The sequence below is a fragment of the Trichomycterus rosablanca genome, chromosome 6 (genome assembly GCF_030014385.1).
Source record: "Trichomycterus rosablanca isolate fTriRos1 chromosome 6, fTriRos1.hap1, whole genome shotgun sequence".
Classification (NCBI taxonomy): domain Eukaryota; kingdom Metazoa; phylum Chordata; class Actinopteri; order Siluriformes; family Trichomycteridae; genus Trichomycterus; species Trichomycterus rosablanca.
Genome location: NC_085993.1, coordinates 9013229 through 9029604, shown reverse-complemented (window position 1 = coordinate 9029604; position 16376 = coordinate 9013229). Strand labels below are relative to the sequence as shown.

General features: G+C 40.5%; 1 protein-coding gene across 1 annotated transcript in view; it reads left to right on the top strand.

The window, feature by feature from the left end:
• Positions 1 to 2740: 2740 nt before the first annotated feature.
• Positions 2741 to 16376, top strand: part of LOC134316862 (alpha-1,6-mannosylglycoprotein 6-beta-N-acetylglucosaminyltransferase B-like) — a 162996-nt gene continuing 149360 nt past the window's right edge. Inside the window, exon 1 of the mRNA XM_062997371.1 lies at positions 2741 to 2868. Coding sequence (XP_062853441.1) covers positions 2831 to 2868 — 38 coding nt within the window. The 5' untranslated portion in view covers positions 2741 to 2830. The remainder of the gene's footprint in view (positions 2869 to 16376) is intronic.

Genomic DNA, 16376 nt, shown 5'->3' with positions numbered 1-16376 from the left:
GGGAGGTCAGCCTGTCAGTGCTCAGACCATACGCCGCACACTGCATCAACTCGGTCTGCATGGTCGTCATCCCAGAAGGAAGCTGACGCACAAGAAAGCCCGCAAACAGTTTGCTGAAGACAAGCAGTCCAAGAACATGGATTACTGGAATGCCCTGTGGTCTGACGAGACCAAGATAAACTTGTTTGGCTCAGATGGTGTCCAGCATGTGTGGCGGCGCCCTGGTGAGAAGTACCAAGACAACTGTATCTTGCCTACAGTCAAGCATGGTGGTGGTAGCATCATGGTCTTGGGCTGCATGAGTGTTGCTGGCACTGGGGAGCTGCAGTTCATTGAGGGAAACATGAATTCCAACATGTACTGTGACATTCTGAAACAGAGCATGATCCCCTCCCTTCGAAAACTGGGCCTCATGGCAGTTTTCCAACAGGATAACGACCCCAAACACAACCTCCAAGATGACAACTGCCTTGCTGAGGAAGCTGAAGGTAAAGGTGATGGACTAAACCCAATTGAGCACCTGTGGCGCATCCTCAAGTGGAAGGTGGAGGAGTTCAAGGTGTCTAACATCCACCAGCTCCGTGATGTCATCATGGAGGAGTGGAAGAGGATTCCAGTAGCAACCTGTGCAGCTCTGGTGAATTCCATGCCCAGAAGGGTTAAGGCAGTGCTGGATAATAATGGTGGTCACACAAAATATTGACACTTTGGGCACAATTTGGACATGTTCACTGTGGGGTGTACTCACTTATGTTGCCAGCTATTTAGACATTAATGGCTGTGTGTTGAGTTATTTTCAGAAGACAGTAAATCTACACTGCTATACAAGTTGTACACTGACTACTCTAAGTTATATCCAAGTTTTATTTCTATAGTGTTGTCCCATGAAAAGATATAATAAAATATTTGCAGAAATGTGAGGGGTGTACTCACTTTTGTGATACACTGTATATATATATATATATATATATATATATGAGAGAGAGAGAGAGAGAGAGAGAGAGAGAGAGAGACACGGTCGGAGTCAACTTGTTCGTGACGTCACGTATTTCACGAATTTCTGTTCGTAATCCGAAATTTTTTCATACGTTAAGTTGAAAAAGATCTTTCGTAACCCAAAATGTTTGTATAACCATTCGTGACTCACTGGTCTACTGTATTGTACTGCCAGATACAATATGCAATATAAGCAACACAAAAATTGCAACACAACATGCAGTGGTGGATCTAAATCATTTCATTTGCAAGAGCCACGCTATAATGTGTGTATCTACAGTATATTTAAAGTCTTCAGTATAATCAGATCAGAATCAACCAATATATGTTTATTTACTTTTTTTCTACATATATGTGTGTTAGCTCTACCACCTGAATATTTACCTATTTAGGCTTTCTAAAGATGGATGATTTAAAATCTAAATACACAATATGATGTTTACATTCTGGCTACTTTAACTTCATGCTGTTTAACATCAGCTGTAAAAGCAACATTACTTTTACTCAGCAGTTCTCCTTTAAAAATGCTGGTGTTCATCCAGTTCCAGTTTATTATGTTCGTTTCTGTCTACAGATCCCAAATTTAGATTTGTTGTTTACAGTATAGTGCACTAGGTCAACCGAAGAACAATTAAAATATATAACCCAACTTAAAGGGGACTAAATAAAAAAAGTGTTTCATGAGCAACACCCTGAACAGGGCGGCAACCCATTGAGGGGCCCATTCCAAAACCTTAAACATCATTATCGAACTCCCTCCCTCTTGCAGCTATAACATCCTTCACTCTTCTGGGATGTATTGAATTTGGAGTGTGGGTGTGGAAGATTGTGCTTATTTGGTCAATAATGGATTTGCACTGTCAGGCACAAGATGTCCTCACAGTTATTATTCCAATTAATCCCAGTGTTGTTCAGTATTCAGATCTGGCCTCTTTGCAGGCCACTGGAGTTTATTTGCACCAAATTCAATAAACCATGTTTGTCCATAAATCATGAATGCACAATCAGGGTGGAATGAAAAATCTAAGTTGGTGGCATATGATTTAATTTATGCAACTGGTTTTATACACCTGGTAAGTTGGTTGAGGATGTCGTGTAAACAGAGATTTGGTGTTGATAATGAGCTTTACGAAAAAGACTTGTGCTACGACCCTGAGGATTGAGGGGAAGAAAGATTCTTATGGACAGGGCTTTAGTAGCTCCTGAGCATACCAACTATGCATCACTTTACCCTGCATATTGTTGAGGCTCTTTCCTTCTGTATTGAGCAGCGGGGGGTCCGGTCGTTTGCTCCTAGGTGTTTGCATGCATTTTTGATAGCTCTGTCATCACAGAGCAACTTCTAGAAAAGCATCACGGATCCACAGACCTCCACAGACCGTCACAGACCCCCACGGATCCCCACGGACCACCTCTTTTCTATTGAAAGCAGGTGCTGAAAGCTGCGCATCATTTGGGGTTGTGTGTAAATTTGGGGATTGATTTGTGAAATAACCGCGTCAGTAATCCTGTCATGTGGTGCAAAGTTGGTCAGAGTTTGAGCCCGAGCCGAAATGAACGTAAAGCGCGAGGCTGGGTCGCCGGTGCACCTCGGGAAGAGCGCGAGGCGTGAAGCGGATCAGGTGAAACTGATGGAGATGCAGTGCGCGCGACTCTGTACGGTACGGGTGCATTTCTGAGAAAAGGTGCATGCAGCATGTGTACCGCACGCGCTCCTGGATTAGTTACCGGACACGCACCGGGTTGTAGAACTGACACTGGACTCGTTATCGGATTCGTTATTGGATTTGATCTTTGGATTTGGTGAAGAGCGCGAGCTCGGACCGGGGGAATAATGGTGAGGAGATGCCTGCTGAGTATCAAACCGTTCAGGTGAGCAAAGATGCGCGTGCATGAGTGCACACTGACCTGTAATCGTACAGAAACACCTGTACTGTTCACGAGCGTAAACATCCTCATTACTCAAGTACTTAAAGCTGTAATAACTGAATATTGCATTAAATAACTCATGCAGTTATTCATTTTCATGAATGTCTCATTCATTCATATTCATCCCTTTTTAAACTATATTAAAACTATATTGAAACCAAGAGTACAAGACTTTATCTCACCAATTTAACCTTTATAATTTTTTTTAAGCTAAACTATGTATACATACACCAATCAGGCATAACATTATGACCATCTTCCTAATATTGGGCACCCTGACTGGTCTGCGGTTATGCAGCCCCATACGCAACAAACTGCAATACACTGTGTATTCTGACACCTTTCTATCAGAACCAGCATTAACTTCTTCAGCAATTTGAGCTACAGTAGCTGGTGCAGCTTTCGATCCCCATGTGCATCAATGAGTCTTGGCCGCCCATGACCCTGACGCTGGTTTACCACTGTTCCTTCCTTGGACCACTTTTAATAGATACTGACCACTGGTCCTTGACAAACTCGCTTAAATCCTTACGCTCGCCCATTTTTCCTGCTTCTAACACATCAACTTTGAGGATAAAATGTTCACTTGCTGCCTAATATATCCCACCCACTAACAGGTGCCGTGATGAAGAGATAATCAGTGTTATTCACTTCATCTGTCAGTGGTCATAATGTTATGTCTAGTCCGTGTATGTATATAGATAGATAGATAGATAGATAGATAGATAGATAGATAGATAGATAGGAGGTCCTGGATTCTATCCCCAGGTGGGGTGGTCTGGGTTGTTTCTGTGTGTAGAGTGCATGTTCTTTGCATGTCTGTGTGGGTTTCCTCCCACAGTCCAAAGACATGCAAGTAAGGTAAACTGGAGACACAAAATTAACATTAAACTTGTGAACTGATTAATCTTGTGTAATGAATAACTATCGTTTCTGTCATGAATGTAACCAAAGTGTGTAAAACATGACTAGTCATTTAGTCGTCTTGACAAATGTCCATGTGAACTATTATTTAACCCCCAGTTTCAGCACTTGGTTGAACATCCTTTTGCCTGGATAACCTCTAATAACCTCTAATAACCTCTAATAAGTGAATTCACTAGATGCTAACAAGCTTCTGACTCCTCTCTTTCGGACTCTTCGCCCATTCTTCAAATGCAAAAGATTCCAGCTCCTTGAGGTTTGATGGCTTTCATGCTGTAACTGCTTTCTTTAATTCCTACTAAAGATTTTCTATATCATTTAAATCTGGACTTCAGAATATTCCAGGACTGATTCCTTAACCAGGCTTTGGTTGACTTGGGATCACCAACAAGGTTCAGTTTCACCACAGAATGGCTTAATATTTTAGTGAATTCATGCCATTCACTCAGGCAAGACTGCCCTTTCCTGCAGCAGGAAACCTTCCGCATATCATCACTTCCAATTGCTTCTACCCACCTCCTTGCTTGACCTTGTGGGTAGTATTCTTTGTGTCATAACTTGCCGATCCACATGGCCAGACAGTTCTAGTTTTTATTTATTAGTGACCTGCTACTGACACATTTGGGCCATCTTTTATGAGGTCATGGTGCAAGTCTTTTTTAGTAGCACAGGGGTTTATCTTTGTTGCCCTGATAAGATTGCTAGGCTTCTGGACTGTCAGGGTTGTTAATGTGCTTTAAGTTTGGAACTATCAGACAGTACCACCAGTGGTGTCCCAATCAGCTATGCTGTCAGCCGACTGGGTGTCTATACAAACATAACTGGCTAGGTCTGAGGGAAGAGATGGTTGAAGCCCTGCTATGAAGTGGCGTCTGTTCAGGGTGTTCCTGCCTGGGCACCCAGTGTTTCCCATGGAACCGGCCCTGCTGTGCCCCTGATAAAGCCACTGATAAAAAGGCTCTGTCATGTTTTTTTGTGTGTGTGTAACACCATAGTTACGCAAATGATTGATGCACAAACAGTATGTCCAATCTGAATTCCCCAATTTTCTGATTCAGAGTGAGAACTGATGTGACAGTGTAGAGGGCGGCCTGATCTAGGCAATTTGATGATTGTTTTATATTTGAGCTCTCGGGTATATTCAGTGCAATAGGATTAGATACACAATGCTTTTGCCTTTGGTTACTGTGTTGTGTGGATCTCCTTCAGACACTGGTAATTTATCATGGTAAAGGAAATAAAAACAGACGCTCCTTAAGTTTTCTTTGAAAATCAAAGGAAAACAAATCAAAGCTACAAAGTGGTATGATTTTTTTTATTAAAATAGTTCTTTTTTAAATACATTTGAAAGGTTTTGGACTGTTGATTTAACATCATGTACACATTTGTATAGCTCAATTTTAATTACCGTAACAAAAGGGACAGTACTTTTTAGTAAGGTGCTGTAAATAAGTGGGGTGCTGTACAGCAACATTTGTACAGCAGACCTGTGTTTGATCTCTGCTTTTAGTCACAGTCTTTATGGAATTTAAGAATGTTTTCTCCATCTGTGCTGCTTTCCTTTGGGTACTCTGGTTTCCTCCAACCTTCCAAAACATGCAGAAGGTGGATTGGTTAGATTTTTTCCAGCTGCAAACAAATGAATACATTTGACATGTATTCATTTACGTAGAGATAAAGTGGTCATTCTAAATTGCATTAGCTAAGTAGGTAGATGAATTTATATTCACTTTAAACAGCAGAGGGCGCTGGCGCTATTCACCTCACCTGGTTGACGGCACTTCACAAAGTTGCCAGGTAGGGGATTTTCCAGCCAGATTTATTTATGTGAGAATACTTTTTTTATTTGTATTATTCATTTATTTATTTATTGTTGGATTTGTTTTAAAATTTCATTTAAGTTTTTTTTATACAATAAGCATTATTTGGCTTAGTTTGTACCTACCTCAAAAATAAAAGGGCATTAATTATTTAGATAAATAAAAGATAAACACAAATACAGTATTTATTTATTTTTTTCATAATTTGTCTTTAATATCATTTTGTTTAAAAAAATCGGGGAAAAATTGTATCGTGAACCCAGTATTGTGAATCGTATCGCATCGTGGGTAAGTGTATCGTTACATCCCTAATTACATTCGATGCTGTAAGTGATTTCCATTTTCTGCCAGACACATTTTGATGCGGCGCTCCATGTTCCTGAACATGTTTAGTCCAGTTTCTGTACCATCTTCTGAATTAAACTTTTTTAGAGTATGTTACGAACACCACATTTCTTCCTAAATTCACTCTGACATTGCTAAAACGAATTGGTGACCCAATAGGTTCGCACCATGAAGACGCGCTGCTCAATACTGTACACCACAGTCCTGATGAGAAGTCGAGTGACTGAGTGAAGGGGTACTGGGTATGCAAACGGAGGTTAAACGTTGCGACGGCTGACCTCATCGCTCCGAGGCAGGGGCATCCCGGCTTGTTCAAAGCTCCATATACTGAAGAGCACGTTGTTTTGTTCAGATTGCTTTGTTCTAGCGATAGTTATTACAGAATATTCAGGGCCTCTTTAGAGTAAATCTCCCTGTATGTACAGTAAGTGCACTAAATAAAAAGTATGCATTTGCAGTGAGTAATTGAAAGGCGTTTGGGATTTGGCCCATTTTTCTGATCTCTGATTCCACATAGGTGCATTAGATTAGACTGAAACATATGTTTGTCCCACGAGTGCCTGAGTTTCACGCTACGCTTCACTGATCTCAAATGTCCCATGGTGCAGAGTGAAGGAGTGTGGCATTTCTTTCCTCTCCTCCTCACCGCTGTGGCATTGCCGCTCTCCCAGAGATGTCTAACACAGCTGCTGAATGTGAACCCAAATCCCTAATGGCTTTGTACTGCTGAGGCGTAGAGTAGCTACAGAGGAGGTGCAATCCATTATTTCATACCTATATAAGGCGGTGTAAACCAATTGAGATTCCAGTCGTGAAATCTCCGAACATACGGTGTAATTTCTCAGTTTCAGATACGGGGAATCTGAACCTTTTTTTTCACATCACGCTCTAATACGCCTGTTAGCAGCTCAGTGAATAATTATGAAGTCTGTCTGGAGCTTGAAAAGCTAAAGAATGAAATAAAAATGCACAGGTTGTGCTTGTTTGTATAGCTCAATTGTGGTTGTTGATACAGGCATGTCTCTACATTAGGGGGCCGATAGGGCCTGGCACCGGCAGATGTCACTGTGAAGCAACACACTACATAATCAATAATAATTGTATTCTAATATTGTTGCTCTTTTATAACTAAGCCCCTACCTAATTCACAACCGTAAAAAAAATGCATCATGGACCATGCAACAAGCCATTTTTCTTGTAATATGCAATTTGCTGTAAAAATCAAAATGTAAGGTTTGTGTTTAGCAATTTAACATATTTCCTTTGCATAGTGTATGAAATATGAGGCGCAAAAATGCAATATGAGGCAGTCCTAGCAATTATATGACAATTAAGTTTTGTGCTGTAGTGTGCTGATGATGTTTGATGTACGTGTTTACGTATTGGGTGCATTTTGTCCCTTTGGTCCATAATGGAAAAGTGTGCTACACACGTGATCATATCTCTGTAGTCTGTGCTGTGCCTCAAAGAAAACAAGCCAGTAGTAATATGCTCCTGATAGTTTGTCTATGTACAGTTTATTTCTTAGAAAACTGTTCTGTTAGCCACTTCTAATAGTAAGGCAAAATGATGAAGCTGACATTTTGATACAAGTTACATTTTTAATAAAAAAAAAAAATTAAATTGAAGATGAATTTATTCAATTGGTCTTGGACTTTGACAGAAAAGTTATCAACAAGTTTGCCCAGATAAAAGGTCGGCAGATTTTTTAAAAACAGTAAACGTCACTGGTTAGTGTTTTGCACAATTAGAGGCATTTTATATTGGCTGGAGGTTACGGCATGGAAAGTTTTGGGTTTTCCTGCTTGGAAATGTTGCTTTGGACGTGTTATTATAGTCACAGACCACAATGATTGTTACTGTTTAATAACTTTGGAGTTGTAGTGTGATGCTTTATAGGAAGGTAATAAACCAGTTGTGTAAGATCTAATGCCGTTATTGGTGATGTCACTCATATTCCGGTCTCCACTATTGCTAACTCCTGCTTTACATTAATGTGTGCGTTTGTGACTTCATTAATGAGGTGAGTTTGTGTTTGAATTCATTAAGCATGTAGGTTTGTGTGTAGTTTTAATGACGATTTGGATACTACCCTGTGGGACAGCACCCCACCACAGAGTTTATTATGACCCACCAGGCTTTCTGTGCCAGAGACGCCACTGAATTCTTTCATACATTTAGTACCACTAACAACTTTATTCTTTTCAGGGTCACAATGGGTCCGGTGAAGCGTTGACTGTATGCAAGGGCTTTGTCATTACAAGTTATCTTTTACATATCTAAGCACAAATTCCCACATATTTCCAAAACACTTGTGGAAAGCTTTTTCAAAAAAATAAGAGACAGTTATAGCAGTGGGTGGTGGGAGGGGCTCCATATATCATATTTGTCTATAGATTTAAAATGGGTTGTTTACAATTGGAAGCTCCTGGTCAGGTGTCCAAATACTTCAGTGTATTAAATTACTGAAAAGAAGAGAAAATTATTTGTACTTATTTTAGTATTTAAAACAAACACACCTCCTCTTTATTCTTTCATGTCACCTCAATTGAAAGCACAGGCCAAAATCCTTAGAAACATTTTACAGCAGTCACCAATCCACTGATATCTGATACCCACTCGGCCGTAAAACCAATTAAGAGTAGGCAGATCTTTGCTGTGAGCCGAAAACGCACCGAAGCAATTACTCTAAATCTGGTAATTAGACGAGATCCGATCTGCATGCCTCCAGGTCTTCAAACACTTCTAAACACCAAACAGGGAAGAATTAATCACAAATGATAAACTGCTTAGTTTTTCTGCATAGACAGAGAGAAGTAAATTGATCTTTTTTTCCCCTTGAATTGTTTATGTGGAGTGCTGTGAAAAAGTAATTGCCCCCAGGAATATGAAACAAGGCACTAACCACAAATTCACTCACTTACACCTGGGGACCATTTCAAGTAGCCAGTTATTCTATATGGCATGTTTTAGGGAGGTCGGAGAAAACAAAGTACCTGGAGGAAACACCTGGAGAATAGACATAACCAGGGATAAGATTTGAACCGGGTCCCCTGGATTCTGGTGCTTTGTAGCACTGCTGAAGCAGATTCAAGCAAAAGCTAAAAAAAATTAATGTTTTCGATTTAGTAAACTGTCTTCTCTGGTAAAAGTCAGAGTGAGTTTGGAACCCATGACAGCAACTCAGTTTCTCATAGAGCATCACTCACTCACTCACTCACTCACAATCACAATTCATGTATTTCAGCAACAACAATTGCTAACAGGTGCAATCAATCATTTATATAAAGGAAATGATATGCTTCTTACTTTGCAGCAACAGTTTAGAAATGACTATTCCCAGGCCAGTCTCAGCATGACTGTGCATCACCCCCACAGAACAGCTTAGGAATAAACTGAAACATCAATTCAGGCCAACATTAGTGGCCAGCCATACAAATGTTTCTTTGACTGCATTGGCACAAATTCCCCTAGACATACTTCAAAATCTTGTGAGAAGCTTTCTCAGAAGAGTGGCTGTTATTATAGTTGAAAAAAATCACTCTTTTGAGAGAATTTGTTTTTTTAAATGGGATGTACAACAATTACACATTTCATCATATTCTATGCATAATATTGTCAAAAGATTCAGTTTCAGCTTGTTTTTTTTTGGAAAAGGAGTCACACCTTGTACGGCCGGCGGGCTGTCCACAACCAGCCGGCATAAGGTCAGTGGCAATTAAAAATCAGACGTAAATAAATGTACATCACACATGCAATACAACAGGATTGTTGTATTGCATCAAGAAACTGCTATTTTTTTTTTATTAACTGAACTTTTAGTTGAAGTTGTTAAATGATCACAATTTAAATCTAGGTTTTAAATCTTCATTACAGTACTAAACACAGAGAAATACAAGAACGATGCAGAGCGTCACATAAAAAAATACTCCTGGGTAAATACTGGGTAAAAACTGTTCCTTGTATTTCATTTGGAGATAATGACTTTCACTGTGGTTCTATGGAGTCCTGAAACCTTAGAAATGACACTGTAATTGCTGTAATCATTTTCTGACTAATAGTTCTTCTTATTACTATTATCATGTCACTACGCTGTCATCACTTTGCGATGGTTTAGCTTTCTCCAACTCACTCTGTTCATGTGGCTTGTAGCAGACTAACCACTTATAATGCCATCCACTTAATGATGTTGTCAATACAGCTTTTTGTTGGTTTTCCTCCTCTTCCACATGTTCTATCATTGCCTTCAAGTGGGGCGGCACGGTCCAAGAAGGTCCTGGGTTCAAACCCCCAAGTGGGGCGGTTCGGGTCCTTTCTGTGTGGAGTTTGCATGTTCTTCCCGTGTCCGCGTGGGTTTAGTTCTGGTTTCCTCCCAGAGTCCAAAGACATGCAAGTGAGGTAAATTGGAGATACTAAATTGTCCATGACTGTGTTCGATATAACCTTGTAAACTGATGAATCTTGTGTAATGAGTGACTTCCGTTCCTGTCATGAAGATAACCAAAGTGTAAAACTTGTTAAAATCCTAAAAAACAAACAAACATTGCCCTCAAGTGAAGTGCCTCATCACATGGCCAAAAGAATTATTATTATTATCATTATTATGAAATTATGTTACTGCACATTTATTTACAACGATAGGTGAACTGGTTTATTAAGCAACCAAAATGGTAGCTTTGACTTCACAACAAAAGTTAAGGTGTTTTTACTCATCGTGCCTTTGTAAATAGAATTATATTAAATTACAATAATAAAAACAATTAAACAAGGGGCCATTTTTTTCACAGTTCTACACACAGTGCTTAAACTGAATTCTGTTGCTAAACCACAAAGCTGAATCAGTTCATCTGGACACAAGTTTGTTGTAGAGATACGTTTCGCCACTCAATCCAAGTGACTTCTTCAGTCTGAGCTGGTGGTGAATACCCTAACCTTATATGCAGCCGATTTGCATAACGACCGATCACTGCCCATTGCATAACAATGGAACCGGTGATCAGGTCCATATGCAAATCACAATGACCATTAATTACAGTGGCCATGTGTGCCTTTCACACATGATTGGGGTATAGCTCCTATTACGACGTTGTAAGATGGTGAGAGATGTACTCTCAGGCCCCCTCCTCGGTTCAGGGATGGTCGTTTCCTCTTCACAAAGATGGCCTCTTTGACTCCCTGTTCAAACCAGAGTTTCTCCTTGTAAAGGATCTGCACATCTTCATCATTAAATGAGTGGCCGCTGGCTTGCAGGTGAGTGTAAACCACGGAGTCCTGGCCAGAAGAGGTTGATCTTCTATGTTGGGCCATCCGTTTAGCCAGTGGCTGTTTAGTTTCCCCGTTGTACAGTTCCCGGCAATCCTCCCGGCACCTAACAGCATACACTACATTACTCTGTTTGTGTCGAGGAACCCGGTCCTTAGGGTGAACCAGAGCCGTAGATAGAGAGAGTTGCGACACTCCTTGATCTCGCCGCTACGCGGTCACGTGGTTCATGTAACCCTCAATAGTTCCAAACAAACCCGGCGCTGTCATGTTCTCAAATGGGACAGGCAGCAGTAAATGAAATATTAAACGGCAAATAATAAACATTTGTACAATTTCTGGGTATTTTCAACTGCGTTTACATTTACTGCATCTGCTTTAATGTCAATTTGGTATATAAAGTGGAAGATTGATGTTTATAATGACTTGTTAATAGGTCGTTCTTGTTAACACACAGTACATTATAATAGCATACATTACATAATGCGATATCATTAAGTAGTAGAGACAATATACAGTATAGACATTAAAGTTTTTTATGTTTTGTTTTTTGCATAAACTAATCTCCCTTCACTTTCCTGAGGATTCATAATAATAATCATTTTGGCTAAACACTAAGCCATGTGCTGGATTCATAAGGTTTACCTGCACTGAATGAACAGATTGATAAACACATTACCGTACCAAAAACATTATAGTGCAGGTACATGAAAAAGCATTCATTCATCTCTTATTTCATGAGTGATTAATAATTGATTCCTACATGTAATACATTAATGAATTCATTATGAATATGCACTAGTTCATTTTGTCTAATGTAAGTGGTGGACAAGGTACACAAACCATTTAGTTGAGTTAAAGTAGAGATATCCAAGGTAACATATTACTCCAGTAAAAGTAGTAGTAAAAGTAAAAATACTCTTTACCTCCACTAAAGTACTAAACTAAATTTACCTTCAAATGTACTTAAGTATGAAAGTAAAAGTATAATGATTTATTGTGGTTCTAATGTTTTATGATCATTTCTGTAACAAGACTCTTGATTAATCAACTCATTTTAGGTGAAAAGACTCGTGTGTCATTAATTAAGCTTAACTGACTAAGCTAAATTGGGTTATACCTATTAATTAAGATAAACATGTAACATTTAGTGCTGAGCAAATGCTAAACAATAACAGTATTAAGTATATTAATGACATTAAATTCATAATTTTTTTAAAACAAAGCAACATACAGCTAAAAATGTTTGATAAGTAGTGGAAATGAATGGGGCTCTATGGGATGTTTGGAACTATACAGAGCTCCACAACCCGGAAGCTGCGCAGAAAAAATGTCCCGCCCCCTTTCCAACGGTTCCCTATGGGAGTGTCGCCACTCTGTTCTCTCTACCGCTCTGGGGTGAACTAATTTCTGGCGTAGCGTGTTTTGGGGTTTGAAAGCAACTGAAACACGGTGTTTGGAGAATATCCGTCTCAATTGTTCTGCTACTCCCGCCACATACAGAATCACCACTGGTTTGCGCTTAGACCACGGTTGTCCTTCTCCTCCCTTCGATCCACTGGAGCCGTGTTTGAGCATTTTTCCCGCTTTTACGAACGCCCAGTTGGGATAACCACATTCCCCCAGGGCCTTCTTGACATGAGATTTCTCTCTGTTGCTAATATTAATATAGTCATCATTTATCTATCTGAAAGAAGATTATGGAATTTAAGTTCTAATCTCAGGGGTGACCTTCAGCGAGCCCTGGATTATTCTGAGATCTAACCGGCGATGTTTGAATAAATGTTGATTTATTATCATTCAGAAGCAGATGGTGCTGCAGTAATAATAAAACCAGAGTCTGTTCCTCTAGTTTATTCCATGCTTCTCCACGGTTAGAAACGTGTGAGAAACTCTTGAAGCTAAAATGTTTAACATAATGATATTGAGCTTAGAGAGACTAGAAGCTATAGATCATTTAAAGCTATTGTTTAGATAGAACCATTGTGTAACACCTGAGAGCTGGAGGAGGGCTGGATGGGAATGCAGACTCTTCATTTTGGATTGTTTAAGAATCATGGTCTTTGTCATTTAATGGAGGCAGAGAGAAGCTGCTCTGCTATTTTAAGATGCTAAGCTTTGGCCATAAACGAAATTACACGCTCAGCAACAACACTTAGATTGACTGTGGTGTTAAAACCATAATGAACGTGTATAAGTGGACCCAATGTGTACAATGAAACCATTCATGCTGCCATGCTTCTGTTTTACCACACCTCTAAGATGCTTGATTGGATTCAGATCTGGTGACTAGGAAAGCTATTGAAGTGCACTAAACCAGTTTAGGATTACCGGTGCTTTATGGTATCTATTATCTAGTAATACAGTTTTTCTCAGTCACTTTGGTGCATTTCTCAAATTCATTCCTTCATTCATTGAATATTTTACCATCGCATTATCCTGGTCAGGGTTGCAGTGGGTACAATGCATTGGGCGAAAGGTAGAAAACACGGACAGGTCGCGAGTCCATCACAGGGCAATCACACACACACACACACACACTCACATACATACGTATATGTAATATGCAATCTTGTATCTCCAATTAACCTGACTGCATATCTTTGGACTGTGGGAGGAAACCCACAGACACAGGGAGAACATGCAAACTCTACACAGAAAGAACCCCAGACCATTCCCCAGACCGTGGAAATTGAACCAAGGACCTTCTTGCAGTAAGGCAACAGACAATGAATGAATGTATGTAAATGTGCAAAGTTTTACATCAGTGGATGTAAAGAATACATAGTTGGATTACACACCTGTTCTCTCTACAAGAACTTTGAATGATTGAGGACACAGTTCTTCTTCCAATATTCGACTGCTCCCTTTGACCAGCCTCAGCCATTGTAGGACCATAATTGATTACATGGTCCACAATTGTGGCCCTTATTTCATCAGGAACATGCCAACAGCCTCCTCTGCTTCTTTCTAGATTTCACCTGCTTACACTTCCTCCACACATTCTTACTCCTTTGCTTCTTCCAGAAATTGTATTGCTGTGTTGTGCTTTGTCTATATACAGTGTATCACAAAAGTGAGTACATCCCTCACATTTCTGCAAATATTTCATTATATCTTTTCATGGGACAACACTATAGACATGAAACTTGGATATAAGTTAGAGTAGTCAGTGTACAGCTTGTATAGCAGTGTAGATTTACTGTCTTCTGAAAATAACTCAACACACAGCCATTAATGTCTAAATAGCTGGCAACATAAGTGAGTACACCCCACAGTGAACATGTCCAAATTGTGCCCAAATGTGTCGTTGTCCCTCCCTGGTGTCATGTGTCAAGGTCCCAGGTGTAAATGGGGAGCAGGGCTGTTAAATTTGGTGTTTTGGGTACAATTCTCTCATACTGGCCACTGGATATTCAACATGGCACCTCATGGCAAAGAACTCTCTGAGGATGTGAGAAATAGAATTGTTGCTCTCCACAAAGATGGCCTGGGCTATAAGAAGATTGCTAACACCCTGAAACTGAGCTACAGCATGGTGGCCAAGGTCATACAGCGGTTTTCCAGGACAGGTTCCACTCGGAACAGGCTTCGCCAGGGTCAACCAAAGAAGTTGAGTCCACGTGTTCGGCGTCATATCCAGAGGTTGGCTTTAAAAAATAGACACATGAGTGCTGCCAGCATTGCTGCAGAGGTTGAAGACGTGGGAGGTCAGCCTGTCAGTGCTCAGACCATACGCCGCACACTGCATCAACTCGGTCTGCATGGTCGTCAACCCAGAAGGAAGCTGACGCACAAGAAAGCCCGCAAACAGTTTGCTGAAGACAAGCAGTCCAAGAACATGGATTACTGGAATGCCCTGTGGTCTGACGAGACCAAGATAAACTTGTTTGGCTCAGATGGTGTCCAGCATGTGTGGCGGCGCCCTGGTGAGAAGTACCAAGACAACTGTATCTTGCCTACAGTCAAGCATGGTGGTGGTAGCATCATGGTCTTGGGCTGCATGAGTGTTGCTGGCACTGGGGAGCTGCAGTTCATTGAGGGAAACATGAATTCCAACATGTACTGTGACATTCTGAAACAGAGCATGATCCCCTCCCTTCGAAAACTGGGCCTCATGGCAGTTTTCCAACAGGATAATGACCCCAAACACAACCTCCAAGATGACAACTGCCTTGCTGAGGAAGCTGAAGGTAAAGGTGATGGACTAAACCCAATTGAGCACCTGTGGCGCATCCGCAAGTGGAAGGTGGAGGAGTTCAAGGTGTCTAACATCCACCAGCTCCGTGATGTCATCATGGAGGAGTGGAAGAGGATTCCAGTAGCAACCTGTGCAGCTCTGGTGAATTCCATGCCCAGGAGGGTTAAGGCAGTGCTGGATAATAATGGTGGTCACACAAAATATTGACACTTTGGGCACAATTTGGAAATGTTCACTGTGGGGTGTACTCACTTATGTTGCCAGCCATTTAGACATTAATGGCTGTGTGTTGAGTTATTTTCAGAAGACAGTAAATCTACACTGCTATACAAGCTGTACACTGACTACTCTAAGTTATATCCAAGTTTTATTTCTATAGTGTTGTCCCATGAAAAGATATAATAAAATATTTGCAGAAATGTGAGGGGTGTACTCACTTTTGTGATACACTGTACATTGATCAGCCATGACATTAAAACCACCTCCTTGTTTCTACACACTGTCCATTTTATCAGCTGCACTTACCATATAGAAGCACTTTGTAGTTCTACAATTACTGACTGTAGTCCATCTGTTTCTCTACATACTTTTTTAACCTGCTTTTACCCTGTTCTTCAATGCTCAGGACTCTCCAAGGACCACTACAGAGCAGGAATTATTTAAGTGGGGGATCATGCTCAGCACTGCAGTGACAATGACATGGTGGTGGTGTGTTAGTGTGTGTTGTGCTGGTATGAGTAGATCTGACACAGCAGTGCTGCTGGAGTCTTTAAATACCGTGTCCACTCACTGTCCACTCTATTAGATACTCCTACCTAGTTGGTCCACGTTGTAGATGTAAAGTCAGAGACAATCGCTTATCTATTGCTGCTGTTTGAGTTGGTCATCTTCTAAACTTT